General features: G+C 39.8%; 1 protein-coding gene across 2 annotated transcripts in view; it reads right to left on the reverse strand.

The window, feature by feature from the left end:
* LOC105934020 (ankyrin repeat and BTB/POZ domain-containing protein BTBD11-A) overlaps positions 1–22,038 on the reverse strand; it is a 229,384-nt gene that overhangs the window by 13,797 nt on the left and 193,549 nt on the right. Inside the window, exons 3-8 of one of the 2 annotated variants that reach the window (XM_012873834.3) lie at positions 19,954–20,161; positions 16,214–16,366; positions 13,094–13,259; positions 8,874–8,963; positions 5,513–5,614; positions 3,072–3,165 (exon numbers count right to left, since the gene is read on the reverse strand). In XM_012873834.3, the coding sequence (XP_012729288.2) occupies positions 3,072–3,165; positions 5,513–5,614; positions 8,874–8,963; positions 13,094–13,259; positions 16,214–16,366; positions 19,954–20,161 (813 nt within the window). The remainder of the gene's footprint in view (positions 1–3,071; positions 3,166–5,512; positions 5,615–8,873; positions 8,964–13,093; positions 13,260–16,213; positions 16,367–19,953; positions 20,162–22,038) is intronic. The other variant, XM_012873835.3, reaches the window with a different exon arrangement.

Below are 22,038 nucleotides of genomic sequence, written 5' to 3' on the forward strand. Positions count from 1 at the left end.
AGGACTCTGTAGAACCGGGCTCACCAACCTTTTTGATACTGAGAGCTACTTCATTGGTGTTGAGTCATATATAGGGCTACCAGTATTATGTAAAATAATAACATTTTTCATGATTAGTTATAGATATTGTCATTTTTAAATCTATATAAATGCAAGTGTGATTAAACAAGAAGAGTAACGGAATTAAATAATGTTTTGGTGGTGGATTGTGTTATTTTCTTTTAGAAAAGGCTTGTGCTGTAGAATCAGAACTTGCCTGCATGCTGAGGTTGCAACTAAGCCATTTGATTCTAGCTATAGTTTGACACCCCTAGTTTAAATGATCTAAACAGTAAACAACAAATAAAATATCAGGGAGAATCTAAATTCTAAAGCAATTAGTTCGTCATTAATTGTGATAGTACTTCCACTTCATGTTTAATGTAAAAAAAAAAAAGAAAGAAGATTTTCAACATTCTTTCCTATTTCTTGACCTTCTTTTGTATGAATGTTTAAAAACATTCTACATTATCTTCAAGTCAGGGCTTCCGAAGCACATGGAGTCTCTTCAAGAACCTTGTTAAATATGCAAAACATACATTTACGATCTTTCATGGCGTAACCTTAAAGTTATACTAACTAGAAATGTACGGAGATTGACACAAGCAGTCATCGTGTTCGGCATTTAAAGGTTTATATCACAAAGTTGAATTGACAGCAAAGTAAAAGCAGCAGACGTCCCATCTGGAGGCTGAAGCCTTATGAAATAATTTGCTTACTCAGAAAGTTCCCCCACTCATTGCTATTCATTAAACAAAATTAGCTTTGGGACTGTGGTCTTTATTTCATCTGCATTACTTATTATTCAATGAATGGGGGTGTTAAATGCATTAATTTCTTGTGGCTGTGAGTTTTAATCACTAGTTACCATGGCAACATGGTTGCCCACCCCTAACCTAGGTCACTAAAACAACTTTCAGAAATAAAAAGTAACCATGTGAAGAATTTTAAGGGGAATAAAAGTAAAGGGAAAAGCTTAGGTTAAATAACATTCTCCATTCTATAAAACATTTGTTTTAAGATTAGGTGAAAACAAAATTGAAAGTGACTCATAACATTTGCTTACCAATAGCAGTTAGCTTAGCATTACTGCTAGACACGAGAACTGTGTTTTAGCATGGCTATGTTGAATTAGCAGTAACATTTTTGTTTGTTTGTTTTTTTAGTTTGTAGACAAAAGATCAGTGGCACAAAGAATTATATTTGTAGAAGATACATGTTGGTAGAAAGATATAAGTATTTGTTGCACACAAAGCTAGGCTAGCAGTTTCAAGTTTAAGCTAAGCTAAGTGACTACAGGAATTATGCACCGCTCAGCAATATTTACCACACAAGTTGGTAATCCGATCTGAAGTTGACACCAAATAAAGTCTAAATGGAAAACCAGCGGGATTAGCCCTTTGTTTTTATTTGTGACTAGTCTCTGTTAGCAATACAAGATCATCATAACAATTAATTTCCCTGCATTTTTAGATGTTAAAACACGACAACAAAATGTTTAGTGATAAACTACTATGTGCATGGCTGTTTAAAAACAAACACACAAAAAACAAAAGTGCTAATAATCTGTTTAGAACTACAGCTATAACCAATTTTTATGTGCGAGGCAGCCTTAATGGCTATTGACCTTGTGGGAGGTTAGAAATCTTCAACTTTCATTCTTGTTTCAGACTGATTTTTCACACTACTAAGAAATGTCCTATTCCAAAAACAAATAAAACACAACATTACCCTATAACAGGGGTTCCCAAAGTAGGGGTCAGGAGGACCCCCCTGAAGGTCGCGAGACACCTCTTGAGGGTCGCGAGATGATTTGCTACAGATGTCCTAATATTATGTAATATTTCCTCATTTGTGAAAGCCATACCAAAGTATAACTTTACAAGATGCTCAACATTCCTCATTTTAACGCGGGGGGAAAAGCTGCACTTTTTTGTAAGAGTTCTTATTAAAATACTAATACACCCAAAGAAAAGAAGAACAAAAAAGAAAGAAATACAATCTCATCTGCCAAAACTAATTTTCTCTTAAATAAGTGTCCTGTTTAAAGTAATATGACAGCAGCTCAATCAGTCTTATGTCCAGACTTTCATTAGGCCCCTCCAAAACCTTTAGTTTGAGCCATTTAGGGGTGGCTTTGGTGGTGTGCTTTAGATAATTGTCACACTGCATAATTTAAGTTCAGTCCAGTTTAAGGTCATGAACTGATAAAAAGAACATTTCCGGACTTTCTGGTAAAGAGAAGAATAACTGGGTTTATCAAACATATGCCGAGTCTTCCATGTTCTAAAGCATCAAACATAAAACTACAGCCATGTTTGACTGTCGGCTTATGTCGGTAATGGGACACCTTCCACAAAGGTCTCACGTTTGTCTCGTTTCCTCACAGAATATTTTCCCAAATAGTCATGCTTTTTTGGGGGAAAATGTGAAATGGGCCTTTGTTTTCCTTTTGATCATCAGTGTTTTTCACCTTGGATCTCTCCCAAAGATGCTATAATTGCGCACTCTCTGATATTGTTAAATAATACGAACACTGACCCTAAATGAGGTAGGTGAGGTCCACAGTGCCTTAGATGTTGCTCTGGGTTCTTTTCTGACTGAGCTTTCAATGAACTTCTGGCCAAACCTGGGATGGTTCACCAAGGCTCCATGTTTTCTCCATTTGTGAACAACGTCTCTCTTCATGGAGTCTCAAAGCTTTAGAAATAGCGTTGTAATATTTTTGATAGATGTTAATAACATTGTTCCTCAGCTGTCCTAGAATCTATTTAGATTGGGGTACAAGCTGTACCCAACTGATTTACCACTGCTTGATTGATGCAACTATTTTACACAAAACTGGAGTTATTTCGACACAGCACTATAGCCTTGAGAAATGCAGTTTATAATTCTCTGCCTTACTGAATCGAAGAGAGTAACTGAGGATGATGAATCAGTGAGATAATGAAAGCACACTGAGCGTGCCACCATCGGGGATACGAACCCGAGTGTTGGATTACAGCCTTTGCTGCCTGTGTGTGTGTGTTTACCTGCAGCAGCGGCAAGCTGGAGCGGCGTCTCTGTGTAGTTCTCCGCCCCATCCTGCAGGGCGCCTTCCACATTGGCTCTGTTATCCAGCAGCAACTGTGGCAGAGACAAGGAGGGAAACAAACAGGACGGGAGAACACGAAGAAAGGGGAAAACAAGCAAGGGGGAGATGGGGTGTTACATTTCGGTTTGGCAACAGTAAAACCCATGACTGCTGGAGAGCTCTGAATATGACGCACACTTCTAGCCTTGTCTTCTCATTTGGTACTATTGATGTTGTGCTGAGGAGGAGGCATTTCTTTTCCTAGTGCCAAAACTCAGTTTTGTCTCATAAATATTGATAACTTAAAAATCCTAGCGGCAACAATGTACACAAGAACTACTACTCCAACAAAATACATCTTACGTTAAGAGTGATTTGACACTTGGCATCCCTGAGGCTGTGTATCAAGCTGCCTGAGCTGCTCTTTTCAGCTCAGCTTTAGGAGTTTCCAAGTTTTTAAATGATGGGACATAGCTTTACATCTAGTTTCATTTACTTAAAGGGATAGCTCAGATTTTGTTTGAACTGGGATTCTGCGAGGTAGTTATCAATAGTCAGTATCTTACCGGACCTATCAAGAAGTCTTTAGGCATGTTTAAACCTTCCCAAAAAAACAGGTATTTTGGGGACCTTAATTTCCCCCATCCCTTTAACTGCACATGCCAGAGTGAAAACAAACAAACAAACAAACAAAACAAAACTAAAAAGTTTAAAAAAATCCCCATAGGATAAAATGTCTTGAGATTGCTTTTGTTTAATCTTTGGAAAATGAAGATATGTTGGCTGATATATTAAAGCGCTCACTAAAGCTGGATCTGCTTTCCAAAAGTCTTTTTCAGATTTTGTCTTGCTATAAATGCCAGTATATTTTATAGAAGTACATAATTGATGAGGTATGAACCTGATACACACTTTTTTAAAATAATAAAAAAGATAACAAAAAAAACAAAAGTGTGGTGTTTATTTGTACTGTATTCATCTCCCTTTAATCTGATACCCATACATAAAATCTAGTGCAACCATAAGGCACTCTATTAGTTAAAATACAACTAGTATGTGATTTCACATCAGAGTACATTGAGCCTTACTGTAAGAGTGAACAAACAAAGTCACCTAGCATACAGGTCAGGGATATAGCTATGTTCAGTTTAAAAGAGGATTAGATTATAAAACAATATCCCAAGCTTTCAGCATCTCACAGAGCTCATTTCAACCCATTGTCCGAACACCAAAGAGTATGACACTGCTGGAAACATGCCAAACTGAGGATGTCCTTCAAGCAGAACAACAATCAGAGAAGCAGCCATTTGCCCATGGTAACTCTGGGGGAGCCACAGTGATCCACAGCTCAGGTGGGAGGATTTGTTGATAGGACAACTTGTAGTTGTGCTCTCTGCAAATCTGATCTTCATCAAAGAGTTGCCAGTAGAAAGTCATTGTTGGAAAAAGAGCATTTGGCAACCTGTTTGCCCAAAGCTTAGATGGCACCCCTCCACTCGGCTAAAGGTTTCCGCTCTGCGCACCTAGGAAAATTCCTAACTATGTGGACAGTCCAAAGTTGGTTCGTAAAAGAGGTTCGTAAATTTAGACATCTTTATGATTTGGCCTATAAAGTTCACCGTAATCAACAGATTGTTAACAATTCCTGGAAAGAATTTGTGTCCACAAATCTCTTTTCTGCTTGGAAGCATAAACCATCTTTTACACATAAAGGCTAGAGCAACAATGGGACGGTTTAAATAATTTTCCAAAGTCATTTTGGAACATTTTCATGTGTCTGAATGACCCAGTCAAAGCCCAGACCTGTGTCCAGTAGAGGTTTTCTGACAATACTTAGAAAATCTTATGTTCACAGATGCTATCCATGTAATCTGACTGAGAAAAGCTGGTTCAGACATACCCCAAAAGATTTGCAACTGTAAATGCAGCAAAAGGAGGTTTGACAAAATCCAAATACTTGCTAGGCTTGCCAGAGCTTTCTTCCGACATGCACAACTTTGTGTTGCTTTATCACACAAAATCCCAGTGAAAAATATACTGACGTTTGTTGTAAATTATGATGTGACAAAATGTAAAAAAAAGATTAAGAAGCACGAGTGCTCTTTTCAAGACACTGCACTAAGAAGCTGCATCATTTTCAAATAAGATACTGTCTATACAGACAGCCACTTCCTAGAACCCCATTTCAAAGAATCTGCATTGTATCAAAACAGTTAACTAAGTCCTCTTAATAAGCACAGTACAGACAGGACCAAGGAAGGAGCAATGAAAGGACTTCTTGCATTATTATTATTATGATGATGCACCACAGCAATCATGATCATTATCTTCATTTTTTTTAGTACAAAGGTGAGGGCAGGGGGCCAGAGGTTAGTGGTTACAGGTCATTAACGTAACTACCTGCACGACAGGGACGTGTCCGTGCAACACGGCGAATGTGAGTGGCGTCGCCTGGCGCGTTTCGGGGTAAACTGAGGGGTGCTTGTTTACTGTGCTTGGCACCTGGGAAGTCATAGGTGAAGTTCAGGGAGAGAGATACACAGCTGTTATAACATTCAGAGCTCAGGGAAAGGGCAGAGATGGGGGAGGAAGCAGTATGCAGGACAGGTGTAAGCAGAGGAGGGCAAGATGGCGGGGGGGAGATTTTCCTCTTGAGTTTTGCAGAAAATCTTGAGCAGCTCTAATCCTTCCTCTCAGCTCAAATCCTCACTCTAAGCGTGAGGAGCTGCGTCTGCCTGGACGAGGTTCTCTGAGCGCACTCTGCTGTGTCTGTCTGGCTCCACCTTTTCAGCTTCATCCCAACAACAAATGAAACCAGAGAGAAGATGTGACAGTGACGACAAACGCATGCGGGACTTGAGGTACAGACTCGGAAGCAGAGCAGAGATGTTGTTCTGTGGATTTTTAATCACTTTTATTGGCGATTAAATAATCAAAATTATTTCCCCCAGAGGAAAAACAGCTATTTAATATGATGTCACATTTAATTTGGACTCTGATGCTAACCAGCAGTGGGACTGCTGGTGTTTTATTGTGTAATGATATGAATTATTAATTACTTTATGATTGCAGGCCGCCTCAGCAAGGGAGGAGAGAAATCTGAGACAAGAACAGCCTGTAAAGCCGGTTTCAGATCAAAGGCTTGATTCGTTAAAACATTTTATTTAAATGTTTATTTACATTTGCTTTTTAACGCAGGAATATGTATTATGTTTACAGTAGTTATTTTTTTCCTCCGGTCTGCTTGTTTTTTTTTTTACAAAATTGTAAATTCACAATCTTCATGGCACACACAGCTCCAAATTGCCCCTATAGGCTAGTTACTGAAAAATTGAGGGAACAAAGTAAGAGAAGTCCCTCAAATAAGGTTTTATCACAGATTATTTGTCTGTTTACTGCTATACTTTGTGTGTATTTTAACTACAGTGATTTGCACCAGTTCTAAACCACCTGTAATGGAGAGATTCTCTTGTTATATTTCAAGTGGTCTTGTTAAATAGTTCTCCGAGCTTCATGAAGCTTTTTTCAAAAGTTCTCTTTGGTAGTTTTGTCATTAGAATAACTGTTTCCAACTACATATCTTAAATATTTTTAAGTTCTTAAAATAAGAAGAAATAGCCCTTTGCTAAATTTTTGATTCAGGAGCAAACTTTGGCATCATTTGATGTGCTGAATATTTGGAAACCCCATTAAATATTAAATTATATTATAGATTAGTTCACATACTGATGTTTAATCATATTTTTATATATATGTTTGGGAATGAAAGTGGTTTTATTGCACTTAATTAACTGAACATAGCATTGCTTTACTAATTTGGCAAAATATGTGAATAAAAATGTGTTTTATAGCTGGAGACAAGAATGAAAAAACCCAAACCCCTAACTAATCTCACCTCCTTTGGCTGTAATAAATTTAGTGAGAAGTCTCTTGTGGCCGTATACCAGCCTCTAACAGCTGTCAGAGGAAGGTTTTACTTCACCCCTGACTTTCAACTGTGAGTCGTTTGCTCAAGATCTGGGCTTTGATTCTCCTAGATTTCAGACAGCCCTTTGTGGATTTTACTGTTATGTTCTGGGTCATTGTCATGTTTCGGGGCCCAGTTCTTCATCAACCTTACATTTTCTATACAGATGGTTCCAAATTTCCCTCAAAAACATTAAACATCAAATACTGAATGTATATTGCTTCTGTATATATATCCATTTTATTCAATTTTATTTTATTGTATTCTTATTTTTGTCTGCACCATCAACACCAAGTCAAATTCCTTGTATGTGCAAACCTACTTGGTGATTAAACTTGATTCTGATTCTGAAACATGTCGTCACTTCCGTTGTCTAAAGTTTTCAGCTTTAGAGTCATCTGGCCAAAGTAGGCTAGTCTAGAGTAGGGAGTAAATCCTGGCCTTTGTCTACATTCTCTCAGGCGAACTTTAGTCCGGACTTCATGTTTTTCTTTGAGAGCAAAGGTGTCTTCCTTGCACACCTCCTATTGCACTTAAAGTTGTCTTCTTCTGATTATTCGGGCATTTTATATCAACAAAACCAAGAGCCAACTGTGTGTCCCCCCTAATTACATTTTAGGCATATTCTAAGACTTATGTTAGTATCTTACGGTCTTACTCTTGGGGCGCACTTGTTTGTTTATTTTGTACTCAACAAAACAATATTTCTTTGTTTTTTTCATGCCACTAGTGGCCTTTATTTGAAAGTACGCTGACAGGAAATGGGAGAGGGGGAGAAACGTGGCAAAATTTAACGGGTCGGGACTCGAACCTGGGACGGCCAAGACCTCCGTGCATGGGTCACTGATCTTTAACCTCTGATTAACTCCTACAACCGGCCTCCTGAAGACGCCGAGCAGCTCTTTTGGTGTTAACCCTCATTTCAATGGTCAGGAGCACAAAAAAACTAAATGTCTGGTGTCTAAAAAGGGCCCAAGTCCTTCAAAATGGGAAAATGGGTTCAAAATGGGTTTTTGCATATTTGCTGCTGATAAGCGGATACAATTTGACTGTCTGTGCTTCATGGGAGACACGCTTGTATCAAGTAATGTCTGTTTGCCAATAAACTCCTGAATGATTTCAACCTTGCTTTGCTTCTGAGTCGGCGCAGGGACAAACCTAAAGAAGCCGTCACAAACTGAGGACTCTAAGGTGATGGAAAAAAGGATGAGCATGTTTTTAGTTGAGCAAAACATAACTGAAAACATAACTAAAGCAACAATACAAACACACAGGACAAACTGTGAAGAAGAAAAAAAAAGAAAAGAAAAAGCATGATTTATGATTGCAAAGCCGCTATTTTACCTCCTTACATCAACATAACAAATAAGTGCAATAAAGTTCATGCAGCCTGTGGCAGCAAGTTACGCAAAGTGCACCTGCTTGTATAACAGTGGTGTATTATTGATGCGCCATAAAGCAAAGCGCTGCTGCATATCTGCAGTGTGAAATGAAATGAAGTGACTGCTGGAGCTGTGGGACTATCAGTGGATTATTATTCAGTATCAGTGGGAAGAGAAACCGACAAATGATAATCGTTTATCATCAGTGCACTTGGTGTAACGAGCTGGTGGGAGAGCAGAGGGCGAGCTCAGAGCAGGTGAGACAGCGACTGGAGAGCAAGGGAGTTAGGAGGGGGTGCAAGGGTGGGGATGGGGTTATAGTTCTCACAAAAAAACAAAAGTGAATGAAACATTAAACCAGGACAAAAAACTGTGGAATCGTTGCGACACGTTGCACAGGCGTGACACTGACCTCGCTGTTGATGTCCGCTCCGGCGTCCAGCAGCATCTGGACCATGGCCTCGTCTCCTCGCACGCAGGCGTACATGAGAGGCGTCATTCCCTGCAGGGAAGAGGAGAGGGCTGCGTGAAGCGCTTCTCTATCAAAGTTTAATGGGAAGACAGGGACGCTGAGTGAACAAATGGGCTGCAGCCGAGTTCCGCTGGAATCCAGAGGTTTGCTTTGAAAAGGTCAAAACGCATCACGGCCTTTAAATCAGTACTTTGTGTTCACGCTGCGTGACTGCATAAAAATGTTATTGTATTGTCTCCAAAGTAATAGGCTTCCTACCTTCCTTCCTTCCTTCCTTCCTTCCTTCCTTCCTTCCTTCCTTCCTTCCTTCCTTCCTTCCTTCCTTCCTTCCTTCCTTCCTTCCTTCCTTCCTTCCTTCCTTCCTTCCTTCCTTCCTTCCTTCCTTCCTTCCTTCCTTCCTTCCTTCCTTCCTTCCTTCCTTGCTTTTAATTTTTTGTCCTTCCTTCCTTCTATTTATATTTTGTCCTTCCTTTGTCCCTTCTTTCTTTTTGTCCTTCCTTCCTTCCTTCTTCTTTAATTTTTTGTGTAATTCCTTCCTTCCTTCCTTCCTTCCTCTTTCACTTTTTGTGTAATTCCTTCCTTCCTTCCTTCCTTCCTTCCTTCCTTCCTTCCTTCCTTCCTTCCTTCCTTCCTTCCTTCCTTCCTTCCTTCCTTCCTTCCTTCCTTCCTTCCTTCCTTCCTTCCTTCCTTCCTTCCTTCCTTCCTCTTTCACTTTTTGTGTAATTCCTTCCTTCCTTCCTGCCTTCCTTCCTTCCTTCCTCTTTCACTTTTTGTGTAATTCCTTCCTTCCTTCCTTCCTTCCTTCCTTCCTTCCTTCCTTCCTTCCTTCCTTCCTTCCTTCCTTCCTTCCTTCTTAATTTTTTGTGTAATTCCTTCCTTCTTTCTTAATTTTTGTGTCCTTCCTTCCTGCCTTTTTTCCATCCATCCATCCATCCATCCATCCATCCATCCATCCATCCATCCATCCATCCATCCATCCATCCATCCATCCATCCATCCATCCATCCTTTTATTTATCCATCAGTGCGACACGTGTCTGTCCAGGGTGTACCCTGGTCACCGCATCTCCTGCCACACTGCAAGGATAAACGGGTCCAGACAATAGATAGATGTAGTGATACCTGTGCTCAATATTTTAGTGAAGGACACAACATTTGGTGCCATGTCTTAAATGATCTCTTGGGATATTTATTGTTCTCAAAACATTTCACCTGCAGCTATTCTGGAGCTTATGCCTTTGATGACAGACCAGTCTTTTTCTCTTTGTGTCAGTTCGATTAATTAGGAAAAAAAATGACGTGAAAACCTTTATTTTTTTCCTGAGGACCAGCCTCAGAGTGCAACTTTCTGTTTATCCAGAGAGTGGCAACAAAAGGTTGCGCTAACCTGACACTGCAGCACTTCTCCTGATCCGACTGCTGCCAGGTTGAGTCAATATCCCACTTTTACTGCATCCACACATCAGAGCCGTCTGAGAATTTCTACCTTGCTCGGTCAGTGGAGGTATCGCTGATTCCTTGTGGCGCTAAGTGGAAGCTAATGCGGCATTTTGATTTTTAAGCTATGCCTGGAACGTCAGTTATTCACAAGGCAACATTTCACCCCGGTGCTTTAAAACAAGCAACTTTTCAGGGTTTATTTTTGCTTTTAAGGATCCTATTTTGACAAAGCTTATAGTTAGAGTGGCTCATGTTACCCTGAGCTATCTCTATAGTTATGCTGCTATAGGCTTAGGCCACTGGAGGACATCAGGGTCTATTTTTCTCACTCTGCTGAGTTCTCCTACTGTTCTCCAATTTGCATTGCTTGTCATTTCAGCTTTTACCTTCTTGTTCTCTGTCATTTTTTTCTTCATAGTAAGTACACCTGGTTAGCTGTGACATCATCCAGGGAAGACAGATCATCCGCTATTACCATCCAATGTAGAACAGATTCCTGGATCAATGTTTGCTTCTGTGCTTTCTGTGTCTCTGCTCTGTCTTCTCTAACCCCCAGTGGGTGGAGGCAGATGAGCGTTCACACTGAGCCTGGTTCTGGTTCTGCTGGAGGTTTTCCTTCCTGTTAAAGGGGAGTTTTCCTCTCCACTGTCACTTCATGCATTCTCAGTATAAGGGATTGCTGCAAAACCATCAACAAAGCAGACGACTGTCCCTGTGGCTCTACGCTCTTTCAGGAGGAGTGAACACTGCTTGGAGAGACTTGATGCAATCAACTGGGTTCCCTTAGATAGGAATGTTTTTGAACAATCTGTAAAATCTGATTGAATTTTACTTTGGAAAGTGCCTTGAGATGACATGTTTCATGAATTGGCGCTATATAAATAAAATAGAATTTAATTGAATTTTAGGCACAAGAAATAGGCACACATTGTATTTTATTGCCATTTTAGGTGATAAACTAACAGCTGTGGAGGAACTGAAGAAATTTATGGATGGTTTAAAAAACTTTTGGCAACGAAATGCATGTATTTAGCCACCTTTACATTGATACACCTCAGAAGAGCTGAACACCAACGTACAATTCAGTCCTTGGGACGCTTTGTCTATCACATTAAGTTTGTGGATGCAACGTGACAACATGCTAAATTGTTAAAGGGGTATGGATAGTTTTGCAAAGCACTGTAAATTGTATGACATTAGGGTTTTATATCTTTGTAATTCTCTCTTAGCCACATGAGAGACCAGAAGGCATTAAGGGAGCAATAAAGTGAAAGCGGCGGATGGCCTTCATATCTGAACTCATCACGGCGGCCATCAGCGTCGGTAACAGCCTGCTGATTAAATAGATCCGTTTTTCCAGGAAATACTTAAGACTGAATCACCACATGAGGGACATAAGTCTCCAACATAAAGTGCTGCAGTGGGTTACGAGCTGGTCGTAAAAGGCCTCTGTTGAGCATAATGGCCCGAGTCAGACATATGATTGAAGTCTGCTTTACGGTAGCTTGTTGAAAACACTCCAGCAGCTCTGATAAATGGAGTCAACTCTCTGCCTGGCTTACAGTAAAGTTTTGATTCTCTTCAACCCCCCCCCCCCCCTTTGACACAACTGATTGAAGCTTGCGCCTGAAGCTCAGATAATAATGCGCGTGTGGGTGGGAAACGCTGCAGAGAGAGCTCTGCGCATATGGTGCCACGCGGGGATGTAAGATGACCACCTCTGCTGTTGATCACGCAGGAAGGAGACTATTTTGGGACATTTATGATTAGCTGCAGGAAATAGGGGCCCTGGGTTTACAGAGGGCCATTTACAGCTCAGACGGGGCTAAATTGATTGATTCAAAGAATTCAGACTGGTCGTTAAATGAATCGTTTCGTTTTATAATTAAGATTGCTGTTTTTTTTTATCAATAGTTTATACGGAGTAATGTTAAGTCGTTTAGATGGACTCCAGCAACACAACCAAACAAACTGCGGAGGAAAAGCAGGAGCAGGAGGGAGGAAAACCATCATATACATTACCTGTGAGTTACAAAAGGATGATAAAATGTTTCTCACTGCAAAAAGGGAACTAAAAGCAGGTGAAGTTCTCTTAAAATTTGTATATTTTCCCTTGATTTGAGCAGCTAAATAAGACTATTTGCCAATGGAATTAGTATTTTTACCCCTAAGATAAGATAATTAGATATCCAGCACTTGAAATAAGATAATGGAGATGAATTGTTCTTATTTAAGTGCAGAACTCTTATTCCATTGGCAAATAGTCTTATTTAGCTGCTCAAATCAAGTAAAAATACACAAATTTCAAGAAAATCTTACCTACTTTTAGTTCCATTTTTGCAGTGTAAGACTATGATCCAGAACAATCGTTCAAATAAACACAACGACGTCTGGGAATATTGATGAATACGGCATCACATTTTCAAGCTTAACCGGTATCTGTGCAGCATGGACATAAAGAAAACACTTATCTGGAATTAATCTGAATGATTTTTTTTTCTCCTACAAAGAAGCAAAGCACATTAAGAATTTAGCACTCTGCAGCACTCACAGAGAGGAGGCGAAGTCATGCCTGCGAGCAAACCTGTACTGATCTGCCAGGTAAAACTGGTTAGATTTATAATTTGCGGCGCATCGTTCTCCAGCGGTGCTTGTGTAAAGGTTTATGCTGTTAGAGCTGCGCGCGTACGTGCGGGAGAAGGTGTGCGCTAAGCGTCATACCTGTTCGCTCATGCTGTTAATGCCATCCGGGCCCAGCAGGTTGACGGCCTGCTTGACCAGGTCCGTCCGTCCGCAGTTGAGCATCCTGAAGCCCAGATCCTGCAGGAACTTGGCCTCCGTGGAGGCTGCATCCAGCTTCCGGGTGGCGCAGAAACAATCTTCGGCTCTGCGGATGGAAACGGCAGATATATTATGGTGACTAAGTGGGGGCTTATCTCAGAAATGGATTTGGGGATCAGCAGGTATTCATCTTCCCGTGCACACAGCGAGGGAGGGAGGGTGTGTGATTGTTGCTCAGCTTAAACCAGAAGGAACTCCATTTGCATTGAGCTGTTTACACTCAGAGACAATCGACTCATTTGGGAGTGTTCGGTCTTCTGCTGTGATTTGTGTTTTTTTTCTCTTTGAGATGATCCTTAATTGATGCTGCGAACAGCTGCTGCTGATGTAGTTCCCAGCAGGGTCACAGAGAAACCTTCGTCATATTAGTCATAATCTACCTGACAATTATATCTGGCATTTGAAAAGAGATACTAATTGGCTACAAACACCTTCGCCGTTTTTCTGTTATGTCTCTGCAAATGTTTGGAGTGGGAGGACTCTTAACCCATGACTCGGTAACAAAAAACCCAAAATTATTGATGCTGTGAGAGACAGAAGCTGCATGCTGTATGAAGAGAAAAGAAGAAAGCCTCACATTGAGAAATAAATGCATATATGTCAAGAAAAACCGATTTCTGAGTTTCTGTCTATGGACTATAACACATACAAAACTCTTTGTGTAATCCTGTTTTAAAAATAGCAATTAAATGTAATTTAGAGTTGGAGTAAATACAAACCAAAGGCTGCAAGTCTTTCAGACAGAGGTGATAGTTTTAAATCCAACTGATAATGAAGTCGTTACGTCAATTATTCCCACATGTGCAAAAACGCACGTTTCTAACCTTTAACTCATTTTTACTAAGGTTTCCAAAACCGTGTCAATCAAAGAACATGTTGTTTGTAAAAGTAAATTAAGAGCCGAGATTTAGATTTTGGATTTAGCCTAATAAAATATTTCATCCTTCTAAACTCATCCTCTTGGGACAAAGCCATTTTTATTAAAGTTAGGACAAATCCCAATTCTCCCTTGCCACTTTTCCTTTAGCTATACCCCTAAATTCTTCTCACTTTCATCTGTAACTTGCTCTGTAAGGCCCACTTCATTACACAATTAAGACCTTAGGATCTTCCACAAACCATTTGAATTTGACTGGATCTTAGCAAGTTTGAAAGACCTCCATCCCTGAAAAGGAAATCCTGACCATTTCAGGCCCCTTGTACTTGCCAAATAGGTTTTTCTTACATCCTATAAAAATTAGAGCTTTTATAGTCAGCTTTGCTACTGAGGGAAAAAAATCTTAGTGTTTTTATCAGTTTCTCTGTAGCATTGGAGGATGCAGGCGATGGAGCTTTCTGTAAAGACTGCAGTCAGAAAATAGTTTTAGTTATTTTACCTGTTGCTTTAATCCCATCACGCAGAGCTCCTGAAACCTGTGGTAAAACCTTCTTAAGTCAGTCTTTGATTATTCATGTGGGGCCTGAGAGTGGCAGGAGGATTTTCTGCCAAGTTTTTGTGGATCGTTCTTAAAACTTCATGGTGAGATTATTTCTGGTGAAGCAAGAGCAGCACTAAGATACAAAGCGCTTTGTAGCAGTGATGCCAAAAGCATTGCAAAACCTTTATTTAGAGGGTTTCCAGGACATCAGAGCATGAGGAGGTAGCAAGCATGACCTCTTTCTTCCAACTCTCTCATAACCTATACACACTGGTGTGCATGCTGCTACCATGCTCTCCAATGCCTCACCCATCAAGATAATAAACCCCCACTTAAGGTATGTGCTTGTTCAATGGAGAGTGCACTGGTTCTTAAAGCACCTCTATACAGTGCTGCTTAGTTTCTAATAGGAGCTTAAACATGTTGCAGAGATCAGGGGAACAACAAAATGCTAATTTGTTATAGAGAACCACATGGCTCAGTGCATGGACGAACTTCCATTGCTTTAAAAATTTTACTTTGACTAATTCCCTGAGCTACAGGTGAAGAGACACTCCATTCTGTGCAGGAAGCTCCCAACCTGCGTTCATACAAGAATTTATTCTTGATGTATTTGATGCAGTTTTGATCCATCGACTATTCTTGGAGTAATTTTGCTTTGACTCAGAGGAGAATGCTGATATCAATGTGGATGAAATAAGGTCCAAAAGGAAAAGAAATGAAGAAGTAGTTGTTGTTCTTTTCTCTTAGAAAATAAAAAACAACTATTTGTGAGGAGACGTAAAATCTCAAGTATGTAGCTGTAAATTATGCAGAATATGGTCATCAGTAGTGGTATTTACTACGTTTAAAAGTGACAATGACTGAACAAAAATACTTTTTTTTATAGATTTTCAACCGTTTTTCAACTATGTCCGTACTCTTTCGCCGTTATTTAATCACCAACCTGGTGCTTAAGTGTCTTTTACATTTATATCTAGTGATTTGTTTCTTCTGTTAGGCTACAAAGAGCGTAGCCTAACAGAGGGATTAAAGATATGATGCAAAGACCATGGCAACACCTTGACAAATAAATAAAAACACTCTCCTGTAGAAAAAGGGATTTGGGCCCTTATTGAATTCAAATCTCTTTTTTTTAAATAAATTAATATACTGAAAATGTTTAGCTATATTTATGTATAAAGCCTGATCTGAATCTGATCAGTGAGAATCCTTCTCTGCTTAGCACAATATATCAAACCCTAATCACCACCCACCATCTTACGTTGTGTAAGGATTTCAAAGGATGTAATATTTCTACGTGTCAGGACTTCAAGCCCCATGCAGCCATAATATATTTTGCCAGTTGGACGGACTCTTTCTGCCCTAAATTTACAGATTTGTTGTAAACCTTTTGTTGCTTAGATGCTAAAGCTCACAGAAAGCGGCGGAGAAACTGTGTAATAGTAAAGAAAGTCAGATATTTTGATCTCGACGTCACAGTTTTCCGCACCAGTATCTGCAGGGCCTATTTTACTCATATCCTGCCGCCCCCCTCTCCAGTTCAGCTCTCTTGTTGCACACAGGCTTCAGTCATTCTTACTTTATCTGTCGGGGTTCGCAGTCCACACCAGGCAGCAGCAGCCTGGCGGCCTGTCGCACGTCGTCGCTGTCCACAGAGAAGCTCCGCCTGTGTTCGGTGTGGGCGACAGCCACCCGGATCCACTCCATCAGCGGAGGCAGAACCAAGAACGGCCTGCGGAGCAGAACAGGGATCAGTAGTGATTAGCATCAGTCGTTTAAAAGTCAGATTAGGTTAAATTTGACGAGGGTAATGATTTGTTTAGCTGCATGGTGTGAAGGATGGTTACACTTGTTGGTGGCACATGGGTTGCAAAAAAAAAAAAAAACTTTTTAATTTAAAAATATTGCAAATAACACCACTACCAGCCATTTAAGCCAGCAATAACAGTGATAATCTATTTTATTGCAATAATTATGCATCTTTCCAGTGGCTGAAAATGAAAACACTTAATAGACATTTTGGTTCCACATGAGGCTTAATGCCTCAAACTTGAGTAATTAAAGATGTCCTTATAGATATAAGAAAGCCAGCAACACAAAATCAATGCAGGGAGCTAACAATACCCGCATTAATTAAAAAGAGCAATGGGTGGACTGATTGCTCATTCTTCATAATTCATCTTAGAAAAGTGTATTTTAGTTTAATCACTCTAAAAAAAAAAAATAACCCAAACAGTGCTCTGTCTGCCCTTTAGTTTTCCTCCAGCTGGGCCACGGCAACAAAATTCAGCTCAGTCCTTTTCATTTAAAGTCTTTTATAGTCTGACTGAGTTTTGATTTCAAAACATAAAATAAAAAAATAAAAAAACTTCTCACAGAAGTCTGCAAAAAAACATCTTAAACCAGCTGTCTTTATATTCCAGCCTGGGGATCTAATAAAACAGAAATATCAGAAGACGGGGGTGGTTGGAAGCAAAGCAATGTAGTACTTTAAAAGTGCTTACTGCCTTTATTCTGGCAAAGAACTAAACATATATATCAAATAATCAGTTCTCACTCTCAAACAACCTTTAACGTGTATTTATGTGAAGGATCTCCTCCTTTAAAGCTTGTTGTCTTGTTGTTGTTCAGTAGGCCTCCTGAACGCCTGCATGCATTTTTCTACCGTATCGTCCCATTTCAACACATATTTGCACCATTTCAACGGATGCAGAGGTGTTTGGATGAATTAGTCAAGAGCAGGCCAAGGTGTTAGAGTAGCTTTTTGAAATCCAATTATGCTATAATCAGACTTTTGATTATATGGAAAAATAATCTTCAATATCCAAAAGAAACAATGCAAACTCCATTTTCAGGAAATCCTTATTATTTGTCCTTTTTGAGCCAATATTCCATCCATTTCAATTCAAAACAAAGGTTTTAATTAGGGAAACTTTGGACTGGTATGGCTTTTCCAAAAAAATATTGACGTTTCAATTAGAGATTGTAAAACATTAAACTCAACATATACATTTTGTGCAATATAATAAATTAAATCACATTGGTAACCACTTTTGAGTTAACCTTCCAGTATGACCCTCTGGGGAGGATTGCTCTAATAAATAAAAACCCGGGATAAAAAAAAAAAAAACTGGGACTGTTTTTTTAGTCAAATTGCCAATAACACGTCTAGTCTACATTTGTATGCACTTTTAAAAATAAACCAATAAACATGCTCCAGTTCTTTGGCTTATTCAACCTTGTCTCTATTATATCTTTTAATAAATATGTCCTTTTGAAGCTATTTAGTTTCAGTTAGGTCCAGGTAATTTCACAGAGGCTTGAATACAGCACCAGAAGACCCTGAGAGCTGTTTTATCGTATTTAATCACACCGCTCGTCATCCCACAGAGTTATTCAGGTCCTCGCTACTCGTCTCCAACCTTTCAGCTGAATGCTAAATAGAGTTTTGTCTCAGAGGAATGGAAAGTCTGCTGACGTGTCACTCCGCCTGACATTCCTCCTGCTCCCCAGGGTCGTCTGGATGGAGTTTTATCGTTTTTCAGCGAGGAAGAAAGAAAGATGCTGGAATATCTGTCCATCAAACCGCTCCAGGCCTAGCCAAGTGTCAGGACGGACCAACCCACGCTGCTGGAGCAAATATCTTGAGCGAGAAAGTAGAGATGTCCGTTTTTACACGTATGTCTGTACTCGACGATAATTTGTCAAAAAGGTTTAAAAACAGCGAAACGAAAACAGAGAGAGGGAGGTTTGGTATTTGTTTTGGCTGAGAATATTCTTTTTTTTTGTGCGTGCCAAAAACCCTTTAACACAGGGGTTCCTACACTTTTCAACCTGTAACCTGGGAGGGGAATAGGGGGATTGTGGGAAATCTTTGGGAAATTGTGAGAGTAAAATCATAAAATAACTCTTACAACTCTAACATAAAAGTACAGGAATTATAAAATATTTTCAGCACATCAGCATCAAATCATCTCGAAACCCCCAAGAGGTGGGAGGACCGGTGTTCAGCAACTTTTACTCGTGTCCCAGGTCATACACACTAGACTTAAATGGCTGAATTGCCTCTTTAACATGCAGTAACACTCTGCACAGTCCTAATTGTGCAACTTAAATGTTTTGAAGAGCTCAGCAAAAAGTTTCAATATACCTGGCCTCGGGGACTGGGGTTCAATACCCCTGATCTTTCACCCTTATGGGCCACAAGGTGCTCATTATGCTGCATCCCTGCTCAGTCGTTCCAGGATGACCCAAGGTGCCGTTCTAGGGCAGGGGTCTGCAAACTTTGCAATCCAAAGAGTCGTTTCTGCCCTCAGTCCAACTAAGCAAACCTCGTTTAGATGCCACATCTGTTACACGACTTTTTAAAAAAACGACAAATTATAATTTTTGATAAATATTTACTATATAAAAAAATATTTTTAGTGATACATCATTTTATTTCTATTTTTATGTTTTAAAATGACAAAAACATAAAGCTATTGCAAAACGAGGATGGAAATATTTTGTTGTATGGGATGTTGGATAATTCAGTAAAAAAAAAAAGCACCTTGTTATTACTAATGTAATGAATATTACTGGTACTTTTAGTGTCATCTGCAATTTCCATGAAAAAAAACTGCTAAAAGCTGTATTTGTTGTTATATCCACATTTATGAAATATTTGTTAATTATCATGTCAGTTCAGTTATTAAGAGCCGTTATGGTCTAAAGAGCCACCTGCTGCAGAACCATGTTCTATGCGATCCAAAGGTGGTCATTCTGGGACAGTTAATATTTTGAGGACATCCCTTAAACTCATTTTATGAGATACCAAAGTGCCTATTCCAGGGCATCCTAATGCTTTTTATCCCAGGGCATCCCAACATGCTTGTCCTAATGGATCTAATCAGTCTGAATGGATTCTGCATCCCAAAGTTCTCGTTTTATGGAATCCCGAGTTCTTTTTTTTCCACTGGCCAATTCTACGGTAAGCTTCCAAAATGGATCATTTCTCCAGCAAGTTTTATGTAGTCCCTGTGATTTTTCTGCCCAGCAGGACGTTTCCTGGTTTTCCAGATACATCTTCAATTAGCTGAATCTGTAGCCACCTCATCGTATCTCTTCTTATAACCGCCTTCAGTTTTGCAGGTATTTTTTTTAATAATTTATCTGGATTATTGTGAATATTGTTGTAGCACAGTCTGGTGTTAAACTATTTGCAAAGGCTATTTGTCGCACTACTCTAATTCATTTCCAATAAAACGTAGTGAACCAGGTTTCACATCTTCCTTATCCTCTCCACAATCATTCATTGTTTCTGTGAACTCTGCCGCTCACCTCTCAGTTTGTAAGGTGACTTTGGACGGCTCCACGTTGGGGTTCTCCCACTCCATCTGCGGGCAGTGCATGAAGTAACACAGGGTATAGAGGGCTTCGGGTTCCCAGTGAACCGTGGTGCTGGTCTTCTGGTGGACCGGCGTCCCGTTGCTGGGGTTCTTTATGTGTAATGGCTGGAGGTGATGCATTGCCCGGGACACCAAATCACCTGCAAGACATCTTCAAAGTTAGTCTCATTCATTAAAACTGAGCTCCAAATCATTCTCTGCAACCTCCGACGTTTTGTTGCACTTCTTTGACAAAAAAAAAAAAAAAAAAAAGAAACACGTTCCCCCTTGTACACAAACCCTTTGATTCAGTCTATTGATTAAACTATAATGTGCCCACACAGTCTTGAGTGGGAAACTGCTGCCTTAAAAGCCACCCAGCACACCCAGCACACACACACACACACACAGCTCTGATTTTCTCCTTTATTCTCTAAAGGGTTCAGTTTCAGTTCAGTTCATTTATTTAAGGTCAGTTATAGCAAAGATATTTTATTTAAGAAGAATCTGAGCCTGCTTAAAACACACAGAAAAATTTTCATTTCAATCCGATTTGGTCTAGTTCAGGATATTTCTAATGGCTCAAGTGGAGAATTAAGGTATGCAGATGTTTTGTTGTGTCCATAAATGATGATTCAGATTCAGAACACTTAATCAGTCCCACTGGGGAACGCTTTTGCACTCCTCCAGTCCTTACATTCACCTCTAATATGACAGCAAAATAACTCATTGTAGTCTGCATGTCAATTAAAGACATCTAGTTAAGATGGGTATTATCCATGTTCAGCAGAATGATAGCCAAGGTAAGGAAAGACTTGGATTAGCGACTAGATCCTGGAGTTAAAAGGAGTCTCATGAGGTGAGGTTTGGTTATCAGATTAGAATGGCGGCACTATTCCTGGGATGGGGCACCCAGGAAGGACAAATGGAGGAAAGAACGGAGGGATGGATTCTTGATATATAAAATGGACATTTGGCATGAGGAGTAGATGTATGGAGAGGTGGGCAGACATATGAAATGTTGGAGGGATACTTAGACAGATGTGTGGAGTATTGGATTAATCATGGGTGGGTGGATGGATCAGGATGGCTTATCATGGGAGGAACACCCCCAAAGGGTAAAGGTGATGGACAGATGGACGGATGTTTTATGGATCCTGGATGGATATAGTGGACGAATGGATTGACAGACACGTAGACGGACGCAGTGATTGTTAGATGGGTCCTTCAAAACAAATTCCCAAGTGTAGGTGCTGAGTAATGCTACCCGGGTAACTCAGACGAAAGATCAAACTTAATCTCTATTTGACCCTAAATCAACCATCCTGAGGGTGAACAAGACGAACTGAAGATCTAGCAAAAATGTTTTAGTAATTGACACCCATCAGTAGCATTATCTATGGGTGGCCAATATGGCAGAAAAAAATGTTAGAAAAATATGAAGGAAAATTGAAGTAAATTCATTGTTTTAACAAGTGTTTCCTGTTTTTCCTTTGTGCATACAGCTTTTTCTTGCTGTAATTTGTCCTGTTCCCAGCTGTTAATGGGCAAAGCCTTAGATCACATTTTAATTGGTGCGCTCTGGAAAATTTTCAGTTTGGCAGAGCTGCAGCCCATTTCTATCCGAGAATAAAAACATCTAGTAACACCTCTCCAAAGTTCACAGAGATTATCACTCAATTTTATAAAGGTAAGAGTTTCAACCAAAGAGACTGAATACAGATCCTTTGTCTGCATGCCATTTTAATGCGATTTTCGTTTAAAAATGCAGGCCACGGCTTGAAGCATGATCTAATTCAAGCTGTGTTTGTGCGCAGCAGGAGGAAAGGAAAAAGAGGAAGAGCATTTTAAACAGAGCATTTCTGCAGTTAGGAACTCTGACTTCTAAAATTCGGCACATCCAGTGCACCGCGGCAGATATTTAGCACTGACATTCAGGGAGGCATAATTCTCAGATTTACAGTACTTCACAGCCGGAGATCGATCACGTCATTAATGATGCATTTAAGAATAAAGATTAAATGACTGTAAGGAGAGA

This window comes from Fundulus heteroclitus, chromosome 17 (assembly GCF_011125445.2).
Source record: "Fundulus heteroclitus isolate FHET01 chromosome 17, MU-UCD_Fhet_4.1, whole genome shotgun sequence".
NCBI lineage: Eukaryota > Metazoa > Chordata > Actinopteri > Cyprinodontiformes > Fundulidae > Fundulus > Fundulus heteroclitus.